Raw genomic sequence first — 13162 nt, forward strand, 5'->3', positions numbered from 1 at the left:
AAACTCCTTGCCACCATAAGCCAGGTTTTAATGAAGATGTTCCCTGTTAAGAAATAAAGCATAGCACAAGACTGAAAAAAAATGACAGGAATGTTATGGACTCCTATTCTATTTCAGTGACGTAATAAAATTATACTGCTCATTAAATAGACATTTTCAGCAGCTACAAATGGCATTTATCAATTTGTTATGCACTGTGGTCACTATTATGAGAATATTTATCCAAACCACATTACCTTGTTAAAGAAACTTCTTATTAAATGACAAAAACATGGGCTGATAGAATGTGAAAAGACAAGAAGAGGCATTTCTTTTAAGAAACAATTTCAAATGTTTATTTAACATGTCAAAGAAGGGGCACACACTCGTGAATTGAAAAGGGGGCTGCAATTATTGGCAAGTACTATGACTTAAACTTTATACTAACATTAATCAGTTTTGGCTAAAAAGAAAACATGTTTTTGTTCCTTTTTGTTTTTTAAAGAAACTATGTACATTGGTTGTTTTATACAAGAGGTTCATTGGATAAATGCATCAAAAAGAAACCAGTTCTGCAGTAAACTTTACAAAAAATACATTTTGTTTTCATTCAGAGATGTAGAAAAGGAGACAGTCAAATATTGACCAATAATATTTCTTCCTTTTCATTATTTAGAAAAAAAGTTGTTCTAATACCTATTTAAAAGAAAAGCAATATACAGCACAATAAATGGGGAAAAATTGCCTTTGCGGATTCATTCAGTTGGTTTGGTAACCAAGGAGAGGGGCTGTGACTGGAACAGGGCATGATGGGAGTGAAGGGCTGCCTGATGGAAAGGGGAAGGGGGAGAGAGCATTGAGTGGTGCAGAGAGGTGAAGGGGATTGGCCGGGTGAGGATGGGTGTGGTCGACTGGCTACCTGAAGTACCAATTGGGATGGAGATGGAGGGTTGGGAGGAGGATGAGGAGGAGGAGGAAGAAGAGGAGGAGGATCCAGAAGCCTTCCCAGGTAGGGAGAAGTGGTGGTGCATGCGTCCCTCCGGTTTGGTGGTGAGCGATAGTGGCTGCGCCTGCTCAGAGTGAGTGGCAGCAGGAGCAGCCGGGGAGGCCAAGGCCGCAGAGGGAGTGGCTGGTGAGTCCAGCATGCTGCCATGAGACGACGCAGGGCTGTCGCACATCTTCTCCGAGGGCAGGTACTGCACGCACTGCTTCTTGTTTCTTATCGAGAAGTCTGAAAGAAAGTGAAGAAGCTGAATTATGGATCTGCTTCTGGCTTCAAATCTGGTTCATGTCCCTCAATGCTGCCAGTGACAGAAGTGAATGAGTGATTACTAAAACAGTGGAGATGATGGCGGTGAAAGCTCTGAAAGCATGACGCGTTCAAATAAAATTGGAAACACAGTACAAAAGGGGGGAGCGTAACAGGATGTTAAACATATCCAGATGGTATGCATTTATGATGCAAAAAACACAACATGACACACTACATTAAAATGTGCACTGGAGTGTGGAAAGCTCTCTTATTTTGAGCAAATTACAGTGTTCATTGGGTTGGGCAACAGCAGACATACCTGCCACTATTAGCACTGAACCTCATAAGCTGCTTGTCAAAGTATAGAAGTGGGGAAAGAAGTTAATATGTGTTAGTGAAGAAAAGAATCCATGCAAAAGGATAGATAAACATAATAGAAAAAAGACGCACTTGAGCTTTGCAAGAAAAAAAACTCCCTAGCTTTGAGTTTACTAGAGTTTTTCTTTCTTAGTCCACTTTGTGAGGAAATTAAACTGATAAAGGTGGTCAGGAGGATAAGGCCCTTTACCTTCTGGTTTGAGTCTGGTTTGTTGTCTCTCTTCCTCTTTTTCCGCTTTCCCTGCACAGATAAAACAATGCCATAAAAAACTGAAAGTAAGTAATAAGCCACCTCAGCAAGTACAGTTTATGACAACAAAAGTATGATTACTTAATTAAGTGCTTCAGTCACATGTGAGAAAAACTGTTTTTCTAACTTTCTCAACTCATAAACATAAGACCTGATCAAAATGTGCTACTCACATAGTTATCTCGTGCTGACCATCCTGGATAGAGCTGGGAGTGGAGCTGCCTCTCTTTTCGGGCCAGTTCATAGTATTTGGCTTGTTCCTCTCTTGAGAGGGAATGCCACTGTGGACAAAGAGAGAAGATATCAAAGGACTGTTAAACGCACACACAAACACACGTATATAGTTGTAAACTCACATGCACGCCTGTGTCCGTGCTACTTACCCGTCTTCCAAGGATCTGGTTGATGGCGGCGCTTTCTTTCAGAGTGCACTCTGCCACTACTTTGGCTCTCATCTCCTTCATATACAGCATGAAAGCATTCAGGGGTTTCTTGATATGAGGCCTCTTGTCCTCTTCTTTCTTGGGAGGAACGGGGGATTTCCTGCTAATTCGAAAAAATTAGTAGGAGGCTGTTAATATACTGTGAATGGTAAAGACGTAGTGGTGAGTTACAGCAAACAAGGGGAAATACTATGCTGCAACAAAAGCAGGTTTTGATACAGTTAAAAGACTATTTTAATTTTTCTTACGCATGCATTGAGGGGCTAATGTTGTCGCCACTGGGCTCCTGTTTGATAGCTGGGGAGACGATGGCAGGATGGGGAATGCCTGTCTGGTGGAGGCTGTGAGGAGGCGGAGTCACCATGTGAGGGGAGAAACGGCTGGACACCAAGCTGAGAGGGCAAAAGGAGGCAACTTTTTAACAGTCGAATTTAACAGTGAACCTCTGTTAACCTGACGAGAAAAAGGTTGAGCTAAGTTGGCACATGAGTGCACTGCCTTACCCTCCGGGCAAAATTTGTGCCTACTGCGTTTGTCTAGACTAAATTCATACACACAATGACTGAAACGCTTGCTTTTTGTTCAAATAAAGACTTTTTCAAAAGCCCCTTTATTCAGCAAAGGCTGGAGAAAAGTGGAGTGTGTTGTTACCATGGTGACAGCATGGCCGTGACACCTGAAACCACTTTCCTTACCACGTTCCAGACCATGGAGAGCGTTCTGACAGCCGTCCACACAGAACACCTTTACAAAGTGTGTCTCTCAATTTCCAATTGTTAATACAATGGAGCATTGTAATGAACAACGAAGGGAATTAAGCTCCATATCCCTCTATCAAACTGTGGTTAATGTTAAACAGGAAAATTCTTTTTTAATTCTTTTAACTTGTCACGCAGACAATGCACAAGTATGAGTGAGTTTAGAGTCATCAGCTTTGCCTTATGATATACAACCCAGTGTTAACGTATATACGGAGTTCTAGTCGAGGTTACACATGCTCTCACAGAAAGATCCTCATTCAATATTCATTATCTAACTGAATGTGTGTAAATACACAAAGTCTTAATCTGTAATTAAGAACTGAGTTTTTGCTTTGTTTTTTCTTTGAATCACTTAATAATTCATGCTGTATAAACAAGGAGGTGCCATATCATTCCCTCTGTAATAAACCTATACCGACTACATCTGTAAACATCCCACTTAGTCCCAGATGAATAACTCAATGCTGCTCTAAGTGGTGGCATGCAGTCAAGCTCCACATTTAGAAAATAATGCTATTTATGTAACCTATGTCATTGCGATTAGATTTCATGTTTACTTTAATTCTTGCTTGTTTAATTTTCACTTACAATTTTAGAGTTACATCTTATGCAGTCTGATTAGCAAATGATGTCAAAAATATTAGCTTCACACAGAAACTTAAATAAAATCCTAAATCAGATGCATTAAATAGTAAAAAACTTCTGTGAGGTATGTTTTGATTGTTGAGAGTCCATCTCGGGATTGGAGCTACACATGCTATTGATCACAGAGACCCTTCAGAATATTTCCTCTTATACTAACACCGGAAGGCTCGCTACAAATCTTTCCAATTTTGAAAGAGGGTGAGAGAGTTAAGTCTGATGGGACGTGTAGGTTCAGATGAGCTTTGATTTGTCCTAATCGATTCTCAGCCCTTTCATCTCAATGGTGTGTGTGTATGTTGTGGAGAGGCTCAGAATACTGGCCTGACCACAGAAGTTTAGCTCAGAGAGAAAAGACAGGAGAGGAGTACTGAATGCCAATAATGCGTTCACTCTATTTAAAAAGCTGAACTTGTCTGTGATCGACTTAGACCTCACATCCCTTTGTAGTCCCGACAGCGCTGCCTGTCCGTGATCTGACAATGTTTGTCAGAAGTGCAAATTCAAAATAGGATCTCTGCTGTTTCAGTAACATGTTTCCAAAACAGTTAAACAATGTAAACAATGGAAGTTTTAAACTCCACACTAGCCATATTGTACCTAGTGTTTAAGCAGGTTGGCAAAGAAAGCTGGAAAATGTGATTACAGCATAGCATAGAAGCAGTAGATATTATATGTCTCCCTTTGGGAGGGTGGGGGTGTTGCTGAACTTGATCCACTCACCTGGACATGGATGCATTCATTGCTAGCGCTGGATAGGGGTGACGGAATCCCCCCGGAGAGATGGAGTACATGGGCTGGCCCTGCCTGGGAGACAGAGGGAGACAGAGTGAGCGAAAGCTCCAGTGTGAGGTGGATCAAACACAGCTGACAGCTAACCCACCAGCATTAATCCTCTACTCATCGACTCAAATCCCCTGCTTGTGGAACAGCACTGTTGCAATTGATTACGAGAGCCGTAGCAAAACCCATAAATGTTCATAAATTCCTCCTGGTAAATTCAACTATTTTAATTTGTTATTGTTCTGATTCCCGCGACCCTGTACGCAGGATAAGCGGTTGACGATGGATGGATTGTTCTGATTTTGAGCACCTGCACTTAGACAACAGAGCATACAAATCAGACATTGCTTTAAATTGCAAAAACGTTGTCCGTGTCACATTTTTCTTCTTGCTTCTTGATGTGAACTTCAAAAATGTGTTGTGCTTTCATAAATTGCAACTCACCAGAGTAGCTGGTTGAAATAAGCCACTCAACTGACAAAAGTTAATTCGACAACATCAGTGCTTTAACAGTAGTGTGAACACATCTGGTTTTGTGGACAGCTGAAAGTAAAAGTAACTTACTGTTGCATGAGCCAGCCCAGAGGGTGTGCGATGGAACCAACAGCACCCGGAGACAGGGGGTAGTATGGAGAGAGTTCCGATGGGTGAGGCGTCCGAGGAATACCTGCAGGTGCCGCAGACAGAATAAACCAGCTTTTAAAAATGCAGCGCATACCTGCTAAGGTAACATGCTATTTTTATAGATGAGTTACTTACAAAACAACAATACTCTTTATAATCCATCTTTTGAGGGAAGGTTTGAGAGGTAGCTGTATAAAGTTTGTAGTTTCATACTACAACAGCTGTCAGGAATTCACTTTCGTGATTCCAATAACGCCAAGTTTTCATGGTGGAAAAAAGGTAACAAAATGTCAACAGAAACTTGATCAGTAGGTTCCAAACAGAAACAGGTTTGATCAAAGTGTGTCTAAACACACTTTTTCTTTTTCAAATTTCATGAACCTGTTAGGCTCATTAGCGTTTGTTTGTGCCTGCCACCTGTTTCAGTACCTACTGCGACAAGTGGCTGACTAAAACCTCTGAGCTTCATAAAAGATGGAACTACATTTTGTACAGCCACACAGAGAGAAATCACTTCAATCAGTCAGTGTCCATCCATGAGACTTTACCTGTCTTTGGATCGAGGATCTCTGGGGAGAGGTGCGATGGCGGCGTGCCGGGGGAGAAGTGTTCATTGCTGTATGTTATGAGGGGCGTCAGTGGGTGGACATGGTGAGCATGCTGCACAACTGGGACTTTATTGGACTGTTGGTAAAGAAAAAACAAGAGAAGATCAGAAACAAAGAATTTATGAGCAGGAGGAGACCAGTGTGCAACAAGTGCCTGACACATTCAACATTCAAAACAGAGCGAATGCAAAGTAATCCTGTGCTTGTAGATGAAACAAGCACATTACTATCCCAAACTGTATACATGCACATGATTTCTGTTGGCCATTGCTCAAAAGAAATGCATGGAGTAAATAGGTCATCATGTGTGAATGCCCTCCATGGTAAACATCACAGTCTGTGCGTGTGACCGGCCCTGTGATGCAATCTGGACCAGCACCAAGGAACACTAAAAAGCCTTACAGACACATGCCAAGACCATTACGGTCATTTAGCTGAGGAGAGAACTGTTTGTTCAGTCCAACAAGAAAAACAACGGTGCCACCGAGTCCAACAGTCACACCAGCAAGCAAACAAATACAATCAGGCGAAGGTAAACTGAATACCCATAAACAAGTGGAGACATCATCTCCCACTCTGTCTGACAACACTCACTTGATGGGAGTAAGCACACACCCATGGGTGGATTACACTGCCACTCTTATAATACCGTGCTTATAGAAAAACACTACCAATGTATAACTTAAGATAATTGGTGAAGAACAGAAAGTCTAGAGATGAAACTTCCTTTTACATGCAGTGTGGATCTCTCTCATTTCAACAATACTTGAATAAATGCAGATCTTTGCCAGGATCTGACCAGCATTACGCCTATGACGAGGATGATGAAGACAATAATAATAACCAGCGTCTCTACTTTCATTAGGCAGCGCTCAGCCTCGCAGTCATTTCCCCTGGCTGCCTGGCTGAATAGAGCACTTGTTGGCTCAACTTGTCACATGGGAGGGTCAAGGGGTGGGGGTGGGTGGGGGGGGGAGTGGTAGAAAGGAGTCTTGTTCCTCCAGGCTAACCTTTCTTCAATATCCCTTCCCACCCCCTTCTCAACCTCTCGTCTCTCTCCAACGTGGTCTTCTGCTAGGAAACAAGGTTTGCATTGAGGCTTCTGTACACTCTCTTGCTTCACGCTGCTTAGAATTGTTCCAAATCGTAGCTTTTTTTTTCAAATTTTTTTTTTTAAGGAAGGCCCAACCTTTTCCTCATTTTAAATCTTTAGCAAATTGGTTTCTCCCACGTCTAAAGCACGCTTTGATTCTGGTAATGCCAGATGGAGTGAGGAAAATATTTACTGGTGTTAAACATGGCTATATAAAGATCACTTTGCAGAAGACTTTTTTTGGTTTCCTCCAGACTCCAGAGCATATAAGGTCAATGTATATGATGATGCGCAGAGAACACGATTTCACACACAGAAAAGGCTTTGATAAAGCTTCATGGCAGAAATAGTGTTGACTTGCCGGGTTGAATTCCCAGGTCCCACATGTCATGTATATTTGAGTTTGCTTTGTTGTTCTACTTCATGTACAATATGCCTGAATTTTCCCTATATTGTGAGGGCTGTTCGAGACCTCTAGACCTGGGTGCCAACACATTTTGGGAAGCACTTCAGTGAGAATTTGAAATGATGCCTTTATTAATTATTCATATCCTGGAATACACCAATCGTGTGCTCTAAACATATTTCTAACTTTGAAGGCACTAGTTTCAACTCCAGGCTGGATTTCAGTTCAGCAGCCCAACAAAATGTGGAGAAAAATGAAGTACGCAGGTTGCACGGATGCAAAACTATTCTGACATGTATCTTACCTGCCACAATGTCTCCTGTTAGAAAAAAATATTGCTGCTTCATCACAAAAGCTCTTTTCTTCAGAACATTTTTTTTGTTAAATCAATCAAAATCAGCATAATTTTTTAAACCAATTTAAATTAATTAAGCTCTCTGGAGCTCTGAGAGCATAAAAACTTTAGCAAAATTGAAAAACTAGACTAACTTGCTCAATCCTGACTTAAAACTAAACACTGTGTGTATCAATGCCTTCTTTCATTTGCTTTATGTGTAGAGGTAATATTCCGTCAGCCCATGACGGCTTCATATGTCTGGTTTCATGATCCACAAGCAAAGTGTAATAAGGAAGCCACAAGGAACATGAGCCTTGTTTTAAATATAAACAACATCTACGCGATAGGACCAATAAAGGGCAACGTGGAACCAGATGGTATCTACATCGACAGGCAGAAATCATGCTCTTTACATAGACATGCTTGTTGCAAACAGGTCTGCAGTGGTGCAGACATCTCAGCATGCAAGAAAAAACACCCAGAACTGGTCTTAGAGTGATTGGACATAGGAACAGGAAGGTTTAAAGGGGGAAAAAAACACAGCAAAAAGTTGCTGAGCCGGTGCAGAGAAAAGACGTCTGTCTCTTAAGAGGTTTTGAAACTAAAAGGCCGAGGTGGCAGTACCTCGTTTGGCTGTCCAACTTGGAACGGCGCTAAGAAAAGCATAGTCCTTGGTCAATGTGGGTGGAGGGGTGGATTTCATTCAAGCAAACATGTTTTTGGATCCTGCACATCTGAATTGAATTACTAGGCAAACAGCCGATGGGGAAGAGAGCTTAGAACAAACTGAATAACCCCGCAGCTTTGTGTGTCTTTATGCTCGGTGATTCTGGGTGGGAGGCTCAGAGGCCTTTCAAAACTGCAGGAAAGACAGGGTGAAAAGAATGCCTGGCATGCTGAGAAATCCAAGCCTTGTTTGTCAACGCCAACAGGAAGCGGACGTGAGAGGGGACTGACCGTGTCATATGTCTTTAAAATCAACCGCTCCAAAACTATGCCATTCATCACAGACAACATGTGCGTTACGTCTGGTCATCGCTTCTGAAAAGGTCAATGGCAGTTATATTCTAGCTTAAAATTATACAGCGCAGAGCGGCGACATATTACTGGAGTGAATATCCCCAATGGTCATTAAATAAATTGAAAGAGTGGTAACATAATCAGAACAGCCTATATATGCACAAACATGAAAAAATCTCATTTGGATCTCGTGTGGTAATAAATATTTGTGAATTAACATACGTTAACATTATTGTCTAGTAAGTCTGCCACTAATGGACAGTATCTAATAATTTCCCTCATGAACTCATTTCAGAGTTTGACTGGAATCAAAGCACCGGTTCCTTATTCCATTTCTGAAGAGGAGCTTGTCTCTGCAGCGGCCCAGCAGGGCTGCAGACCTTGGATCAGTATTCAGTTCAGTCCTCCCAAACCCTTTGATTTCATGATGGATCCCGGTTGTTCGCTGCCTAATGCAAAATGAGAAAATCTCCCTGGACTCCCAGTCAAAGGTCTGCTAAAAGAATATGGGTAACAAGTATATGTAACGCTCCGAGAGGAAATAACAGCATACTTTTAAGTTTATATCTCTACTTAAACTGCCATATAGCCCTGAGGTTTGAAGATTGCCCCAGAAAAAAAGGCATCTCTGATATGATGTTCTAGACCTTGCCACTTCAGCTCAATTAAACAATTTGGTGACTAAGTGACTTATGACACCGTGACAGGACCAGTTCCCTCAGTGCCTTGACTACTCTAGACACTAATACAATATTGAAACAATGAGGGCGATTCTTGTGTCCTTGTCAAGTGAAGATCAGCCGTAACTGACGGACAGCAATTCTGGTCAGTTCTACCTCATTAGACAGTCACAGCTCCGTCTAATCCAGAATAACAGTACTAGTCAGTGTAGTCGGTAATGACATAGAGAACAGGCCTTATGGACAAATTACTGCAAGTGACTGAATGACCTCAGTGAGGGAAGTACGCAGCATTGACATCATTATCAGCTGAGTGTTAATGACTGTGAATCAGTAGGTTGTGGAAGATGAGTACAAGACATACATCATTCAGACAGCAGTGTCTCCTCTCCTCTCCTCCCTGGTCCAGCTTGGCCACTACTGATGGGCTGACAAGTTCCCCATACTGCATCACCTGGCCCTGCAGCGCCTTTGATGTATTATTCATGATGAGGCAGCCCTCTGAACACAGGAGCTTATATGGGGGTTTTGGGGGGCTTCGATGTATGTGTCTACATGCACATGTGTGTTTGTGTGCGTGTGTATGCACGGTGGGGTGCAGTATGTTCATAGAAGCGCTTTTTCCCTTCTTCCCAGTCCCCCCACCCCACCACCAGCACCACCATTACTACCAAAAGCAATACCAACTGAATGCTAAACAAACCTGCCTGTTGAATAATTGAGGATCTCAGGCCAGAGCAGGCTCTGATTAGCATACAGGCCTTATGGACCCAATCTGCACAGTGACAGGATGGTCTTTCCCTGGACTTTCGTATCCACTGAATGCTCTGATTTCTATTTTACATCCTCCTAATGTTGTTCCACATTGCCAGAATCAGCAGAAATATCAAAGCAATTTCAGTTCAAGCAACAATAATTGCATGGATCTCTGCAGGCATACGTAGAAATGTGGGGTGATCTTCACAAAAAAATCTAAATATCACATTGTCTTCCTGTTGTGTCTTGTCAGTCGCTTTTTATTAATCTAGAGAGGCCCTTGACTGAGCAGGCCTCCCAACTAACACACTGTAAAAGCGCGATCACTAAACTAACATTATGCATAGTTGCATTGTCTTTACATTCCAAACCATGTCAGTCCATCATAAAAACTAAACAACAATGTCATATTCAACACATGCTTGCGGAATGACTGCAGTAGTGCAGGTCTGCTTTAGGAGTCCCTGCTGGTGTCTCCTCACCTTCTCTCCTCGGGTCTCTCTCTCTGGCTCCTCTTGGCCCTGGGCAGTAATCCCTGGCCTCTCCATGTGTGCCCATCCGCTCCCCCTGCTCTCATTAGTGCAGTGTTGGGGCCTGGGGAGCCTGCAGGCCTGGGGAGCCAGCCTGCTGCTCCCCTCCCACTCTCCCTCTTTCTATCCTCGGCTAGAGTAATGAGCACATAATCAGCCTGGCTCCCTGTCAGCAGCAGCACACCAGAGGGGCATGTGGGCTCCTGGCCCAGAGTGGGGGGTAAGGCCACAGCGGGGTGTTTCACTTTCTATCCTCCTTGCCCAGGGTACACCGTACCCATTATTAGACCTTTTCACCACACATCAAATGACCCTCTGGTCACAGGTCACCAGATCAAGCGTGGTGACTTCCACTTTTAGTTCACTGAAAGCTGTTAACATGTTCATTGAACTTCACTACCTTTCTCACTTTGCTTTAAAAGGAAAACGTTACATGACTTCTTAGACAATAATTTTGCATTCATATAAGGTTTTTGACCTTGGACTGCCCATTCATTAGAGCTGTGCCATTCAGTTAGTAAAATGATCACAATGAATATGTCTTGTTTCGCTTAAAAAGTAAAAGTATGGATTTTAATTCAAGAGATAAGAAGAAGCCTCCATCTATGATAACAGCAATGTAGAACCTGCATATACAAAAGTTGAATGTACAGATATAAAAGCAGCAAATTAACAAATGCTGCACACTTAAGGAAAGTACATATTTCAGTACAAAAAAGTCAAGGCTACTTATATTATTCAGACAATGTGAGTAACATTTCTGCCAGGAAAAAGTTTGATCCCTCACATTCTCAGTCTTCTACAATGTTTCTTTCTGTATCGGCTTTTTCAGTTTAATGACGTTCAACGAGCTGAAGACCAAACAAAAAGAGAAAAGCACCAACACAGAGCCACATGAAAAGTAGCAGCAACCACTGAAGAACACAACAGAAACCATCCAAGCCGAGGGCTAAATTCTTTAAAATCAGTTTGCTGCAACAAACCTTCAAACAATAGCTGCTGTGTCCCACAGAAAAATCAACAGGGTCACAAACAGGTCAGCATTTATTCTAATAAAATATCTTTAATTGGTTTCCATTGAGACTCAAGTCAGTCCAGGATTCCCATGAGCAAACTACGTCCCTTCCGCAACAAGTTCTCATTGACGCTGTTCAATGAGGACTTTGTCATGTGCATCACTGTGATTATGGGATCCAGCAAATAAACCACAAACTCAGCAAGCACGTCTAGCCAGGATATGTAAGGTCAAGGGGCTGAGTCACAGTGGCTCTTTTCTACTCATGTGTGGTAACCATGATTTCTCCTCCATGCACTGATTAACATGACTTCCCGAACCAGGAAACATCCTGATATAATCACACAGGTAAGATGCTAGATAGATGCTATGGGCTTCATGTTATCTAATGTTTTGAATCCCGAACACACTACCCTCAGCAAAGCCACAAACCAAACAGGTCCGCCGAGGCCCCGCATTGTCTAACCAGAGTGAGACACCATGATGACTAGTTCACACCTGTGTGGGAAAGTTCAGGAATGGCAAGGAGGTTCAGACTTGAGAGATTTACGACAGAGGCTGAGTTATTGTGGTAAAGACAGACTGTTGTGCTGTAGAGGTTGTGGGGGAAGCTGTCCGTGGACGGATGGGAACCAATATATTTACATGCGCAGTATAACTTCATTATTGTGAATAACCACATTATGGTGATAGTTTGGTTAAACCATTTATACGGTAAGTTGAGATGATTTGTTTGATAATTAGGTTAATGTCAGGCAGGAAACATCTTATTAGTGGCACAAAATAACGGAGGGAAAATGATGGGACTCTACTCATTCATTAATTTACTGATCACCATGGTTCAGTTATTTGGAGTGTGTGAAATTTGACGGTGGACTTTTTTTCTTCATCCTCCAACCAGTCGTAATCTCATGGTTAACTTTACAGCAAATCTTTCTGAAGCATGCACTAAATCAAACCCACACGATAAATCAGACTACAGTGTACACATGCAACAGTAATCTCAAATATAGATTAATTTAGAGGTCGTATATTGATGAATCCTTGCTCAAAATTTTAACTTAACTCTGATACAAAATATAACCATCATACTACAAAGAAATGTGTTTTGTTTTGAGTGGAAGTGTCTACTTACTAAATGCCCTGGTGTTGGAGAACGGGAGTCTTTTAGTCCTGCAGATCCAGGGACGTCCAAAAGAGGCCATTTCACTGGCAAGTACTGTGGGTGAGAGAAAAAGAGCAGAATTATACAACAGACCCAGACTCACTGCAGGGAAAACATACACAGTAATAACAACATCAAATATACAAGATTTAACAATATGCATTATAGAGACCAATAAGCTAAGGCTCTATTTCGCAACAAAAAAAATCTCTCTAATATTAACTCTTAGTGAACAGTTGGGACAGTAAAATTTCCTAGAGCATGTAAAAGTGCTGCGATTGGTGTCAAGCCCACAGGGATCTCCAGCAGACACCTGTACAAGACCCACATTGCTGCTGGAGTCAGACAGTGCATTCTGGCACGGGGGAGAGTAGGGAGAGCGATGTGAACACAACGGACTGGTGGAGGACTGTGAAAATGCCGTTTGTCAAGGAAAAACA

The 13162-nt window shown here is 42.2% G+C and overlaps 1 protein-coding gene across 4 annotated transcripts; it reads right to left on the reverse strand.

Moving 5' to 3' along the window:
- Positions 1 to 311: 311 nt before the first annotated feature.
- On the reverse strand, positions 312 to 12776 carry LOC119896780 (transcription factor 7-like 1-A; the record flags this gene model as incomplete). 4 transcript variants are annotated; one of them, XM_038710199.1, is given in 9 exon segments in its annotated part: positions 312 to 1229; positions 1800 to 1850; positions 2033 to 2140; positions 2243 to 2402; positions 2551 to 2694; positions 4429 to 4512; positions 5053 to 5155; positions 5661 to 5796; positions 12693 to 12776. In XM_038710199.1, coding segments are annotated over 9 exon segments (1365 nt in total), but the record flags the coding sequence as incomplete, so codon positions are not given.
- Positions 12777 to 13162: the final 386 nt, after the last annotated feature.

This window comes from Micropterus salmoides, unplaced genomic scaffold (genome assembly GCF_014851395.1).
Source record: "Micropterus salmoides isolate LMB-PRFRI ecotype aquatic unplaced genomic scaffold, ASM1485139v1 Ms_hic_scaffold_104, whole genome shotgun sequence".
Lineage (NCBI taxonomy): Eukaryota > Metazoa > Chordata > Actinopteri > Centrarchiformes > Centrarchidae > Micropterus > Micropterus salmoides.